This window comes from Notolepis coatsorum (genome assembly GCF_963971535.1).
Source record: "Notolepis coatsorum genome assembly, chromosome: 8".
NCBI classification, from domain to species: domain Eukaryota; kingdom Metazoa; phylum Chordata; class Actinopteri; order Aulopiformes; family Paralepididae; genus Notolepis; species Notolepis coatsorum.
In genome coordinates this window covers 150203841-150217803 of record NC_140172.1, presented here as the reverse complement: position 1 = coordinate 150217803, position 13963 = coordinate 150203841, and the positions used below count along the sequence as shown (strand labels likewise).

The 13963-nt window shown below is 42.5% G+C and overlaps 1 protein-coding gene across 1 annotated transcript in view; it reads left to right on the top strand.

The window, feature by feature from the left end:
• jam3b (junctional adhesion molecule 3b) overlaps positions 1–13963 on the top strand; it is an 88321-nt gene that overhangs the window by 70433 nt on the left and 3925 nt on the right. Inside the window, exons 3-8 of the mRNA XM_084320036.1 lie at positions 3321–3434; positions 4085–4237; positions 8093–8295; positions 10832–10931; positions 12259–12388; positions 13336–13390. Coding sequence (XP_084176162.1) covers positions 3321–3434; positions 4085–4237; positions 8093–8295; positions 10832–10931; positions 12259–12388; positions 13336–13390 — 755 coding nt within the window. The remainder of the gene's footprint in view (positions 1–3320; positions 3435–4084; positions 4238–8092; positions 8296–10831; positions 10932–12258; positions 12389–13335; positions 13391–13963) is intronic.

Here is a 13963-nt window from a genome sequence, read left to right as displayed (position 1 = left end):
CTCCCCTCCTCCATGCTGCTATGACACCTAGCTTTTCCCCCAAGGGGATTCATAAGGGCCTCCACACGCTAGCTTCCACACGCTAGCCTCCTCATGCTAGCCTCCATACGCTAGCTTCCACATGCTAGCCTCCTCACGCTAGCCTCAATACGCTAGCCTCCACGCGCTAACCTCAATACGCTAGCCTCCATGCGCTAGCTTCCATGCGCTAGCTTCCACATAGCTTCCACACGCTAGCCTCCTCACGCTAGCCTCAATACGCTAGCTTCCATGCGCTAGCTTCCACACACTAGCTTCCACACACTAGCTTCCACACGCTAGCCTCCACACGCTAGCTTCCACATGCTAGCCTCCACACGCTAGCCTCCACACGCTATCCTCCACACGCTAGCTTCCACGTGCTAGCCTCCACACGCTATAGCCTCCACACGCTAGCCTCCACACGCTATCCTCCACATGCTAGCCTCCACACGCTAGCCTCCACAGATACCACAGACATCACATGATCGATGGAGGGGCAGAACACCTAGGAAGCAGGATGTTCACCCCACAGAAGCCACAGATGCCACACAGAGACCATGAGCGCATTCACAGCACGCCATTGATGTCCATCGCCACAAATACCATGTGTGCCACCGAGTTCACAACCACCATAAATCAAGCCTTCACTCAAAAAGTAAAGCGCAAAATCTATCAAAATAAGTCCACGGTATTTCACTTTTCTTTTTGGTTTCTGTGATGTGATAAGATAAACTAAAGTATTGGCCACTTAATACCCTGACCCGTCCTGATGTCTACAAGTAGCAGACAACTATAGACACCAGAGGAGAAACAAGCATGTAAATACTAATGTAACGATCACAGATGTTTCTAGTAGGACTTTGACATTGTGACACTTCAATGAGGATCAATCCATCCACTTCAGATCCGTTCTTTAATCCTAAATCACGATACCAATTTTAGCATCTCTTCGACGACCTTTGACCTCCCTGTGAGCCCGGAATGCGTCCTGAGATCATCTCACTGTAACACAGTCTGGCACGCAGCACTCCTACATGGCGGAATGCCCCGTCCAAGGGGCCTAAATCACTCTCTTCAGTCACCAACAATTAAAGATGCACTATGGAGTTCAGAGAGAGAATTGTATATTTTTATATTGCATAGCGCTGCTGGCGGGACAAAACCTCATAACTCCATTTTTTTTTATATATAAATCAACTCCGTAGATCATCCTCCATATGTGTGTGTGGGTTTTACAAAGTTTAAACAATGGGAAAGCATTAAACCGATCATCTGTCTAAACCTCCTAACTCTATTCACCCTCAAATCTGTGTTCGTTTTTTTCATCTGCTGAAAAGTTGGGTTTTTGGAGTTATGAGGTTTTGTCCCGCCAGCAGCGATAGCTTATTTGAATAAACAAACTATCCTCAGAGAAAAACTGGAACTAGTGTTTGAAGCTAGAACACTACCTGAAAACCTACTGTTGTTGTTGGTGTTGGTGTTGTTGTTGTTGTTGTTGTTGTTGTTGTTGTTGTTGTTGTTTACAATGGCAGGGCCCACAATTATGATCTTTATTTTTTACAAACACATTTGTTATTGGAAGAAGTATCTTCTAGACTTATGTTTGTCTCAGAATGATTTTGTTTTGATTCATGATGAGATAAGATCGGATACTTTGACCAATTGCATGTGTTGTTGTTATTGTTGTTGTTGTTGTTGTTGTTGTAGTAATCATAATAATCATAACTACCCACATCATACTATAATCTATCCATATAACCCTGTATGATAGCATGTACAATAGTGCTGTATATACACCGTATATTAGGGCTGGGCGATATGGCCTAAATATGATATCACGATATTTTCTGACCTTTCGGCGATACACGATACGCATCACGATGTTTTTCTTTTTTTCCCCAAACAATTCATTATGAGGCTTACCAAGACAGTATTTGAGTTTGCAAGCTAACATTAAAGACAAAATAAAATACCCATGCATTTAGCATTTTTATATTATATATTAGATTTAGATTATTGGATTATTAGATTATATATTGCATATATTTAGCAATGAGATATTATATGATTTAGATATGAAATATGATGAATTGAAAATGGGGGACCCTGATGTAAACAAGACGAAAGTCTTTCTCTGGTCTGCATCCTCCAGTCCACTGTTGACTGTTGTTGTATTGAGCTGTACTGTATTGTACCTATGCTGCAATCTGTTAATAACGTTTATATTCATTCAGTCGGCAAACAGAATCATTTTGATTGACAGTCGCGTCTGCCAATTACGTCACATCGCTTGCACCCGCCCTGCTGTTCTTAGCACCAATCGGCAAGCGCATATTCATTTTTTACTTCCGCCATTGGAGAGCTCAATGAAAACAACAATGGCAGCGGTAGCTCGCCGCGGCCGACGTTTAGCTTTTAGCTCTGCAGAATGACTAAACGACTGGAGGCATAATGATTTTACTGCAACGGATGTTATAATAAAAGCCTTTCCATACATCTGTCTGATTGAAAACGTTATTAACAGACCGCAGAATGGGCACAACGGAGTCAGCACGGGCTGAGATATGAACGGCTAATGCTTGCTATATCTAGGTCGACCTCGGTCGTTGCTATGTAAATACGCTGATGTTATTGAAAGTGTAACTATATAACGTCAATGCCACAAAACGAATGCCTTTGTTATCATAAGTAGTAACTTTTGATGCAGTAGTGTGTGTGTGGGGCGGCGCTGTTCAAAAGTGTCAACGTGTGGACCAGATTGACGCAACACAAGCCTCTTGGGCAAAACATCACGATATCCACGATACGTTTAAAAAGTGTATCGTTAATGAACTGTACCCGATATTTATATAATATCGTCATATCGCCCAGCCCTACCGTATATATATACATTTATATTGACCACATATACATATCTGTCTCAATAATATACCTGCATATAGTCCTTCTATATACCTACAGTACTAATACACCTGCACATAACCCATATAACTGTATGATAGCATGTACAATAATGCTGTATATACCGTATATATACACTGTATCTATCCACCTCTGGTCTGTACATACCTGCATATAATCCTTTTTACATATCTGTAGATACTATATAGCCCTGTTTCCTACTTATCATTGATGTTGAGTTCTTTCTCAGCATAATAATATTTCTATACTGTATGTTCTTCATACTGGACACACCCACAGCTCTGCTTAGTTAGACACAAAACTAATGTAAAGCTGGTAGCCATGGACGCTTGTTGTTGTTGTCATGGTTATCTCACGCCCTCCTCCTTCTCCCGCAGCGATTGAGTTGTCCTGTCTGATAGAGTCCATCTCCACAAACAACCCCAGGATCGAATGGAAGAAGATCCAGAATGGAGATCCCAGTTACGTCTACTTTGACAGGAAGATCTCAGGTACAGTATTCTCACTGGGCTGAACATAGAAACAGATCTCATAGACACAGACCTCACTGCGCTGAACATAGAAACAGATCTCATAGACACAGACCTCACTGGGCTGAACATAGAAACAGATCTCATAGACACAGACACCCACAGGACATGCATGGATAGATAAGGATCTTCCCTGGTTCCCTAAGATGGCTTCCACATAACTCTGATACATTTGACATGGACATGAGTATTTGTTCATCCAAACCTTTCATAAACGTCAATTTTAACACAATTTGTTATTCTGTCATTTCAAGTTCTGTGCAGATGCGTCATATTTCACAGACATTTTCTGAAAATGTAGTTACATTCTGTCACAAGAGGTTCATTGTCATAGCGCCACCATCTGGCTGAATCGCACCCCCTGAATCAACACTGCACTCCCTTAGGTCCTCAGCAATAAACCCGCCAAGTGTGAAGTCGACCGGATGAGTGGTCCTCGAGATACGCAAATGCCACAGACAGACGCGCACGCCACAGACATTCCTTCCTTTATAGTTAGATGACATTCTAACAGACATCCTGTCCCCAGGGGGGGGGGGGGGGCTGCTGTATCTGTATTGTGTCAATGACGTTCTTTTTTTCGACTGTCTTTCACGCTCCGTCCCCTGCAGGTGATTTAGAGCACAGAGCCAGGATCAGGGAACCGGCCACGCTAGTGATCAACAACGCCACCAGGTCGGACACGGCGGATTACCGGTGCGAGGTCACGGCCCCCAAGGACCAGAAGACCTTCGACGAGATCTTGATCAGCCTCGTCGTGAGAGGTATATAAATATATATGACTCTTGTATGTGTCCTGGTCGTTGTAAACTTCCTATTGGTTGGTCGGGGCGCCTGTTCAGCAGGGAGCGGATCTGGGGGAAATAGCGTGAACCTCTGCATGCGTTACGTTCCCCCAGTGAAACTGTCAGGTGAATAGAAGCGGCTGGCTGTATCGGAGGAGGCATGTGGTAGTTCTACACCCTCCCCAGGCCGACAGTGGGGCAATGTGCGCAATGATTGGCATAACGCCTAAATTGGGATGGGCGAAAAAATACAGAAAAAGCCCAAAAATAAATAGAATAAAAAAATTACAAAATAAAATAAAAAGTCTTAAATGTAACTTGTCGACACCTGATAAGAAGCATGAGGGCAGATTCTCTGAACACGTGCCATGCCTGTGAACCGCCACTAGGGGCAGAGTGGCTAACTGAGTGAGTGACATTGTGGGTCTAAAGTCATGAGGTGCTTGAAGCTTCACATCTAAAAATATTTGACATAATTCATTATTCATTGATTTTAATAAATAAATGGCAACATTATTGACTAACTAGTCTCTTATTAGGCCTTATCACATCCCATAGGAAATTAGTTTTTCACTTATTGGTTTATTTTTATTTCTAATTTAGTTTCTCATTACATTTTAGTGTGATAAATGAGTGATATCTGAGTTATTGCTCATAAAGGCTCCTAAGGACAGACGCAGATACTAGTTTGAGACCATTAAGAGTCAACTGAGAAGCCATTGAGCTCTCAGTATTGTCTCATGTGATCTCAAACCCTAGAAGACATAAAAACGGAGGTCACACTGAAGTTTTCTTTGAGATCTCACTTCAATCTCGTGTTCTCATCCGTACGGATATTTAAAAGAGAGCTAAAAGAGATACTCATCTGAGAGAATGTAAATATCTCACGGCTCGCTCAGAGTTAATACCAATATATCCTCACAGCTATAGTATTTCTTCAATTTGAGAAACATGAAAGAAAATGTCCTTATTCTCATTTTGGAACGGAACAGATCTCTCTTTTTTAAGTAAATGACTTATGAATTTTTGATGTTGCTTTCCTATTGGAATGTGAGGCCGAGACTCATGAAGCGCTGTCTTGTGTCTTTGGAATGATGCCTAAAAAAAGAATTCACACAAGTAAAAAAAGATATATATAAATAAATAAAAAAGCAAACCCACCATCAACCTACTGTAATGTGCTGTTCTGTACTATACTGTACTGTACTGTGCTGTACTATACTGTACTGTACTGTGCTGTACTATACTGTGCTGTACTGTGCTGTACTGTACTATACTATACTGTACTGTACTATACTGTGCTGTGCTGTACTGTGCTGTACTGTGCTGTACTGTACTGTACTATACTGTGCTGTGCTGTACTGTGCTGTACTGTACTGTGCTGTACTGTACTGTGCTGTACTGTACTATACTATACTATACTGTACTGTACTATACTGTGCTGTGCTGTGCTGTACTGTACTGTACTATACTGTGCTGTGCTGTACTATACTGTACTATACTGTACTGTTCTGTACTATACTGTGCTGTGCTGTACTGTGCTGTACTATACTGTGCTGTACTATACTGTACTGTACTATACTGTGCTGTGCTGTACTGTGCTGTACTGTACTGTACTATACTGTGCTGTGCTGTACTGTACTATACTGTACTGTTCTGTACTATACTGTACTGTGCTGTACTGTGCTGTACTGTACTGTGCTGTACTATACTGTACTGTACTGTACTGCACTGTACTATACTATACTGTACTATACTGTACTATACTGTACTGGTCTGTACTATACTGTACTGTACTGTACTGTACTATACTATACTGTACTGTACTATACTGTACTATACTGTACTGTTCTGTACTATACTGTACTGTACTGTGCTGTACTGTACTATACTATACTGTACTGTTCTGTGCTGTACTGTGCTGTACTATACTATACTATACTGTACTGTTCTGTGCTGTACTGTACTGTACTATACTATACTGTACTGGACTGTGCTGTACTGTACTGTGCTGTACTATACTATACTATACTGTACTGTTCTGTGCTGTACTGTGCTGTACTATACTGTACTGTACTGTGCTGTGCTGTACTGCTCCCTGCTAAATGGAATAAACCCAGCAACAACATGGGAGCATCCCACACTTTCCTCCGCTGTAAGCTGAGACCGCGTGGCTGAGTCAGGCCAGCTATTTGGCACGACGACGACGTAGCAGGAGAGGATGCGTTAGTGACCAGACCTGCCCAGCTGGGAGGGCGTGGCATATGTCCCGAGCTATATGAGGAACACCCTCTGAAACTGCATCTGCTCCGCATCGTTCGCAAGTGGCTAAAGAAAGAAAGCGCTGCGTGTTTTGGGTGGCAGGGTTCTCTGGCACAGGGTCGTCCCCCCCCCCCCCTCCCTCCTCCAATCCCAGATAGCAAAGTGACACATGGGAATCAATGAGTTCATTGATTCAATTACATCAGAATGTTCGTCCCATTTTGAATCGATCGTTTAATTAACCCTTTCGCCGCCGCACTACCAAACGGTTAACCCTTTCACTGCGACGATACACAGACGGTTAACCCTTTCACTGCCACACATGGCAGCAGGTTAACCCTTTACTATCACACTACCGACGGGGTAATAACCGTAACCGTCGGTAGTGCGATAGTAAAGGGTTAACCTTCTGTCGTGTGTGGCAGCGAAAGGGTTGTCGCGTCAATGTTGACGACTAAATCTCGCCTAAATTTCAACGTCAAGTCAAGTGGTCCTTTATTAATCCCCTTGAATTACATTCAAGTGTCATAGCAGCATGCGGGGGGGGGGGGTACAGGTAGGATAGGTACATACTGTAGGTAATAGAACATGTTTATTATTAAGAGTCAGATAGTCCTAACAGTGTTTATTATTAAGAGTCAGATAGTCCTAACAGTGTTTATTATTAAGAGGCAGACAGTCCTAACAGTGTTTATTATCAAGAGTCAGATAGTCCTAACAGTGTTTATTATTAAGAGTCAGACAGTCCTAACAGTGTTTATTATCAAGAGTCAGATAGTCCTAACAGTGTTTATTATTAAGAGGCAGACAGTCCTAACAGTGTTTATTATTAAGAGTCAGACAGTCCTAACAGTGTTTATTATTAAGAGTCAGACAGTCCTAACAGTGTTTATTATTAAGAGTCAGATAGTCCTAACAGTGTTTATTATTAAGAGTCAGATAGTCCTAACAGTGTTTATTATTAAGAGTCAGACAGTCCTAACAGTGTTTATTATTAAGAGTCAGACAGTCCTAACAGTGTTTATTATTAAGAGTCAGATAGTCCTAACAGTGTTTATTATTAAGAGTCAGACAGTCCTAACAGTGTTTATTATTAAGAGTCAGATAGTCCTAACAGTGTTTATTATCAAGAGTCAGATAGTCCTAACAGTGTTTATTATTAAGAGGCAGACAGTCCTAACAGTGTTTATTATCAAGAGTCAGATAGTCCTAACAGTGTTTATTATTAAGAGGCAGACAGTCCTAACAGTGTTTATTATTAAGAGTCGTTAACGTCGATTCGATGTCATTTACATTGACGTTTCAGCGTCGATCCCACGTCGTTTCTGTGTCAGTCGTCCGCTAACCGGGGGCGTCTCCTCAGCATCGCAGGGGCAACAGAGACGACGGTGTCCAGAGAGAAAAGAATAATTCCTGACGCCGACGCTTCCTAAAACACGAAAAGGCTTTCTCCATATTAACCCCCCTGTGAGGATTCGGCAGAATGACTAAAGTGCAACACTGTGTGCTTTTATCCCCCCCTCCCCCCTCCTCACCTCACCTCTCCTCACCCCTCCCCCCCCCCCCCCTCAGTCAGGCCGGTGGTGCCAAAGTGTCACGTGCCGAAGTCGGTGCCGGTCGGCAAAGCGGCGGAGCTGCGCTGCGCGGAGGACGAGGGCTTCCCCAAGTCTCAGTACCAGTGGTTCCGCAACAAGGAGGAGATCCCCGAGGACCCCAAGACCAGCCCCAAGTTCTTCAACTCCACGTACACGCTCAACTCAGAGTCAGGGACACTGGTCAGTACCTGTGTGCTGTGTGCGTGTGTGTGTGCGTGTGTGTGCGTGTGTGTGTGTGTTTGGACAAGGGCATGTTATGGGGACAAGGGCGGGGCAGGGGTAGGGGCAGATATTTTAGGGAGACAGTTGATGGTGTGAGGGGGCTGTGCCACGAGGGGAATCTGGCTGTCCTCGTTTGCACATTCCTGACTTGTGTCTCACTCCCAGCTCTCAGACAGACCCACTCTGGGCACAAGGACCACTCCTCTTCTCTCTCACCCCTCTCTCTCAACTCTCACCCCTCTCAACCCCTCACCCTGGCCTTGGGGAGTCTGACCAGCAGATTCTGCATTTCCCGATGCCCCTCTAGCTCATGGAATGGACTCCCAAGAGTCCGTAAAGCTTGCGATTCTCCCCTCTGTCGCAGAGTTTAAAACCTTGATCTCCAACCTTTGTTGTACGTGTTTTAATTGATTTGTTATCCTTGCCTCATCTTGTTGTTGTCTTATTGTTATGATTTTACATGTGATTTTATATAGCCTATTGTGTGATCTTATATGTAGATTTCTTCTTATTTCTGTATGTACACGTGACGTAAATGAGGGAAACCTCAGTTGCCTTTCGAGTTTAAATAAAGGTTTGAAATTAGGCGGCTGAGTGGCGCAGTGGGCAAGGCACTCGCCACTAACGCAAGAGATGCTGGTATCGAGCCCAGGGCCCTGTTTCTTGTACGTGGTTCAACTAAGTCGATCAAGATGTCATTATCCAGCTTCAGTTAACCCGATGTTTGAAGCCGGGATTTTCCTGTTCCAAGAAGGTGGATTCAGTCTCGTTAACTCAAGCCAGACTTGATTCTCAGGATCAGTGCGCGCGCCCGCCTCAGCTGAGAAGACAGCAGGTGTCGATCGCAGAAATCCTGATTCTCTAGCGGCATTGATTGATTAATTGATTTAAAACTTTATTAACATATTGCAGTACGGCTCAATCGCCTCGCCGACAAGTTAAATGCGTTATCTATAGGCTAATTTTAAATCCCTCATTACCTCAATCAATCAGATTATATTTCTTTAAACTTGCCTGCTGGATTGAATAATCAAATGAGATCTTGCTAGCGAAAATAATTAGTTAACTGTTATACAGAATTACGATACGGCTATCTTACCCATTGATTGATGTATAGTCAATCTTTAACTTATCTCCAATGTGGTCTAACGGGTTGTTCTTTTGACTTTCACACAGACGACCGGGGTTCAAGACCCTAGTCGTCTCCTTCTTTTTGCAATATAGGAATAATTCAATTTGGTGCACGTTGAGAGCTATATAAAGAATGACATCCTCAATGCATGTAGATTTATAATATTTTAACTTAAAACCAGGCTACTTTGGCGTATAATCATTAATATTATATTCAAAAAAATCATATTGGAAAGACTGGGTTTTGAACCCCGGTCGCTGGGTTGGCAGGCTTGAGCACTACCGCTGGACCACTGTGCCAGATGGGATAAATTCATTGTTTATACATTAATGAACGAGAGACCCGTGTTTAGAATATCCTTTGTTATGAATGAAGTTTATCTCTTTATCCTCATTCATTAATGTGACGTCAACGGCTCATTCAATTTCTCAAATCCGTCAAACAGCGCATCTCATCAGACATCTTAATCCCAGTTACAATTAAAATAACCACATAATGTGTACATCGCACGAGCGAGCGCCACGGTATATATAACGTGCATTATTTAGGACAAAGTGAATTTAGTATCAGCATTTTGGGTCTATTTTACATTTCAAAAGCCCCCTCTGGAAGAATGGAGCACAAAAACGTAATTCAGGATGGTATAATGCAGATCGTAGACTGTGGGAATAGTTTCAGGAAACGACCTGTCACTTTCTTTGCGGGGGCGTGGCTCTGCGTGATCCGGCTAAGTTGAACTTGAACTCTGCTTTCGACCAGGCTCAAACTTTTGGATCTGTTGTCATGGTGATTTGGAAAATCCACGTACATGGAACCGGAAAGTCCGGCTAACTCAGTTATCCAGTTAAAGTTATCCGGCTAACTCAGTTATCCAGGTACAAGAAACAGGGCCCAGCTCTCGGCGTTGCTACCGGCTTGGCCGGCCGTCATACTAACACAATTGGCAGTGTTAGAGGGTGGGAAAGCCGGTGGGTGGGGATTGGACGTTGTGGACAGCGACTCCTACAGGTCGGTTGGGTGACGCTGGTGCGGCGGAAACAGGAAGTATCGGGGGCAGCGTGAGCCTTCCACGCGTTACTCCTCGCCACTGAGAGTTCGAGCTGCTGCGGTGAAAAGATGCGACAGGCTGCCTCCTCGTGTACCGGAGGGGACACGTGATGCAAGGCTTCTATCCTCACTACAGCCGACCAGTGGGAGGCATAGTCTGGCAACGTTCAAGACAGGGGAGGGAAGAAATGGAAATACGAAATTGGGATGGGAGAAAAATTGAAAATGGGGAGAAAAAGTGGATCAAAAAATTAATGGTTTGAAATTAAATGATTGTTGTAATAATAATATATGTTTGTGTTTTCTCCGATGCAGAAGTTTGGTGCGGTCAGGAAGGAAGATGGTGGGGAGTATTTCTGCAGAGCGAAGAACGATGCAGGGTTTTCAGAGTGTGGGCCCCAAGACATGGAAGTCTGTAAGTGTTTGTATTTGTATTTATTGGTTTAAAATACAGAGACAGTGCCTATTAAGGAAAATGTTACTGTAAATATGCCAGTTTAGCCAGGTTGGCTAATTTTCAACTGTAGTCTCTGGGGCAGGTGACATGAGCACTACAATAATTAAGACATAGTACAATAATTAAAACACAGTAAGAATCAGTAGGTTACAATACACTAAAATACATCACAACCCCTCAGTTAAAATGGTCGCACACTTGACCATCTCTCAACCATGATTTTAAGTTTGATTTAAATGAAATGTATCTTTGATACTCCCTGAGCCGTGTTGGCAGACTGTTCCCTCCAGGCTCCAGCTAACTACTTTGTGTTCCCTACAGCTAACTGCTATTTATTGAAGAAATAAATGCAAATAAATAAATAAGAGGAAAACTATATACATAAATAAAACAAATAATAATAATATACAAGAATAATAAATAAAAACAAATATCACCAACTATGTTGTAGTGCACTCACTGCCACAACCCACTGCAAACTACTAATAGTTTTATCTTGATTATCTTGCTTTCATGATCGTGGGAATTGTTGAAATATGACACGTATATCACGTAAATTAATAGCAGAGACATTCTCCTCTCACTCCCTGACAAACAAATCCCACTCCTTCCCCCGCTCCCTTAAATTCTCTCTCTCTTGGACATCCTAGTGCAAGCTAGCCTGATGGCCACTCACAGATTCTTATCAGTGCACTTCTACTCCTTAAAACTCACACACACACGCTGTAATATCCTCATTTGCCCCAAGACACATTTAAACAGCTCCGGAACACATAGCCTTATCTCAACTAATTTGACACGAAATGCCACAAGTGACTGAATAATGACTGGCCTAGGATTATCCATGGGGCCAGATACAGGTTAAGTAACGATAAGACACACACAGGCCAGAACCCCCCACTTTATCTCTCTCTCTCTCTCTCTCTCTCTCTCTCTCTCTCTCTCTCTCTCTCTCTCTCTCTCTCTCTCACACACACACACACACACACACACACACACACACACACACACACACACACACACACACACACACACACACACACACACACACACACACACACACACACACACACACACACACACACACACACACACACACACACACACACATGTCACGAGAAGGAGGGGGAGACACAGAGGCGGATCTCCTCACTTTTTCTTTGGATTTTGGCCGGCCGGTCAAACAAACTCTGTGTTGCAGAACTATTTTCCATATCAAGTCCTTCAAATCCCAGTGAAAAACCATCTGAATGTCAACGGGGCCCTTGTTGTTGTTTCTCCACAGATGACATTAACTTCCTGGGCATCATTCTGGGCGTGCTGGTGGTGGTCGTGGTGCTCGCGTGCATAGCAGCGGGGATCTGCTGCGCGTACAAGCGAGGCTTCTTCGCCAGTGAGAAGGAGACGGGAAACAAGTAAGACGTCTCTCCAAATAACCCTCTGGTCGAAAGAAGTGTTACATTCATGTTCTTTGATTATATTAGATTCAATTAGATTCGATTAGATTAGATTCAAATGTATTTTCGTCACACAGCACAGTAACAACGGAAATAAGTTGGCATCTAACCAGAGTGCAAGTGTGACAGTAAAGTGCAACAGCAATAGGTGATTCAACTGGAGTATAATATAAATGAGTACTACTGAGTAATAATGCTAATCAGATGTATAGTGTTATAGTACTATTATGTACAGTTATACATGTATAAAAACACTATGGTAGTTGCCAGCGATACACTAGTAAGACTAGGTAAGGGATATATACAGTTATATATATATATATATATATATATATATATATATATATATATATCCCTTATACTTTGGAGATTAATTTAAATTATTTAAAGCATTAAAATAAATTAATCTAGATTAATCTATGGAGTGAAAAATCTTCAATTTTAGCGCCGCGGATATAAGAAAGAAGTCTAGCTGAGTCAATGTTGATGGTTTTGTTGAACATTTGTATTTCACAGGAGAGAAACTGTATTCAAAGAAAGCTATTAAAATAGTCTTTGAATCTAAATATTCTTTCTTTGTGTTGATTTTACATTAATTCCATGAATTTACTCAAGTAAATATCTGTTACAAACTTCGGTTTTAAGTAGAAAAATGCTATTTTTAATCTAGATTAATCTAGATTAATTACAGAAAATTGTGAGATTAATTAGTTCGTTTTTTTAAATGGTAAATGGCTGCTTTTTTATATAGCGCTTTTATCCAAAGCGCTTTACAATTTGTTACTTACATATTATTTTAATCTATTGACAGCACTAATAGATATATATATATATATATATACGTTACCAACATGAGATGACTTGAGCATGCAAATAACCTCTATCCTGTGTGTTGTGTCTCTTAGTTATAAAGTCCCCGCTAAAGGAGACGGAGTGGACTACGTCAGGACGGAGGATGAGGTCAGTAAGACAACATGTGTATATCGGGTGTATATTGGTTTTCATACCGTTGGTCCTCAGGACGGGTCCAGGTGGGTCATGGGATTAGGTGTGAGGGGGGAAAGAAATTCAAAATAGCTAAAGATTGTTATTGAAAATAGTATAGTAATACCATGCCTGGATTACTGACTGGGCATACTGGGTAAATGCCCCAGGGCCCTGACGCGTCAGGGGCCCCAGATTTTGAGGGTCCCACATTTGGGGATATGTGGGGGACAGAGCGTGGGGGACAGAGCACTTTCTCGCTCCGGGTGGCCCCTTAGTAGCATAAGTCGAGCCGTGAGTATTACTCGTACGGTATATTCTGGTCACAAATTGCTTTTCACTATGCGACTGTCAGCTCTTTTCTTTCCTTGCCTGTCATCCTGGCTGTGACCCACATGCGCCCCCTGCTGGGAGGCCGCAGTTTAAAAAAAAAACCTACTGGTGTATATAATGTGATATAAAGGTCATGAGTTTGTGTCATTAATACACCTGACAGACACCAGGCATGGTGGGAACATTGTATCTGCAGTATTAGATGTCTTGTTTACC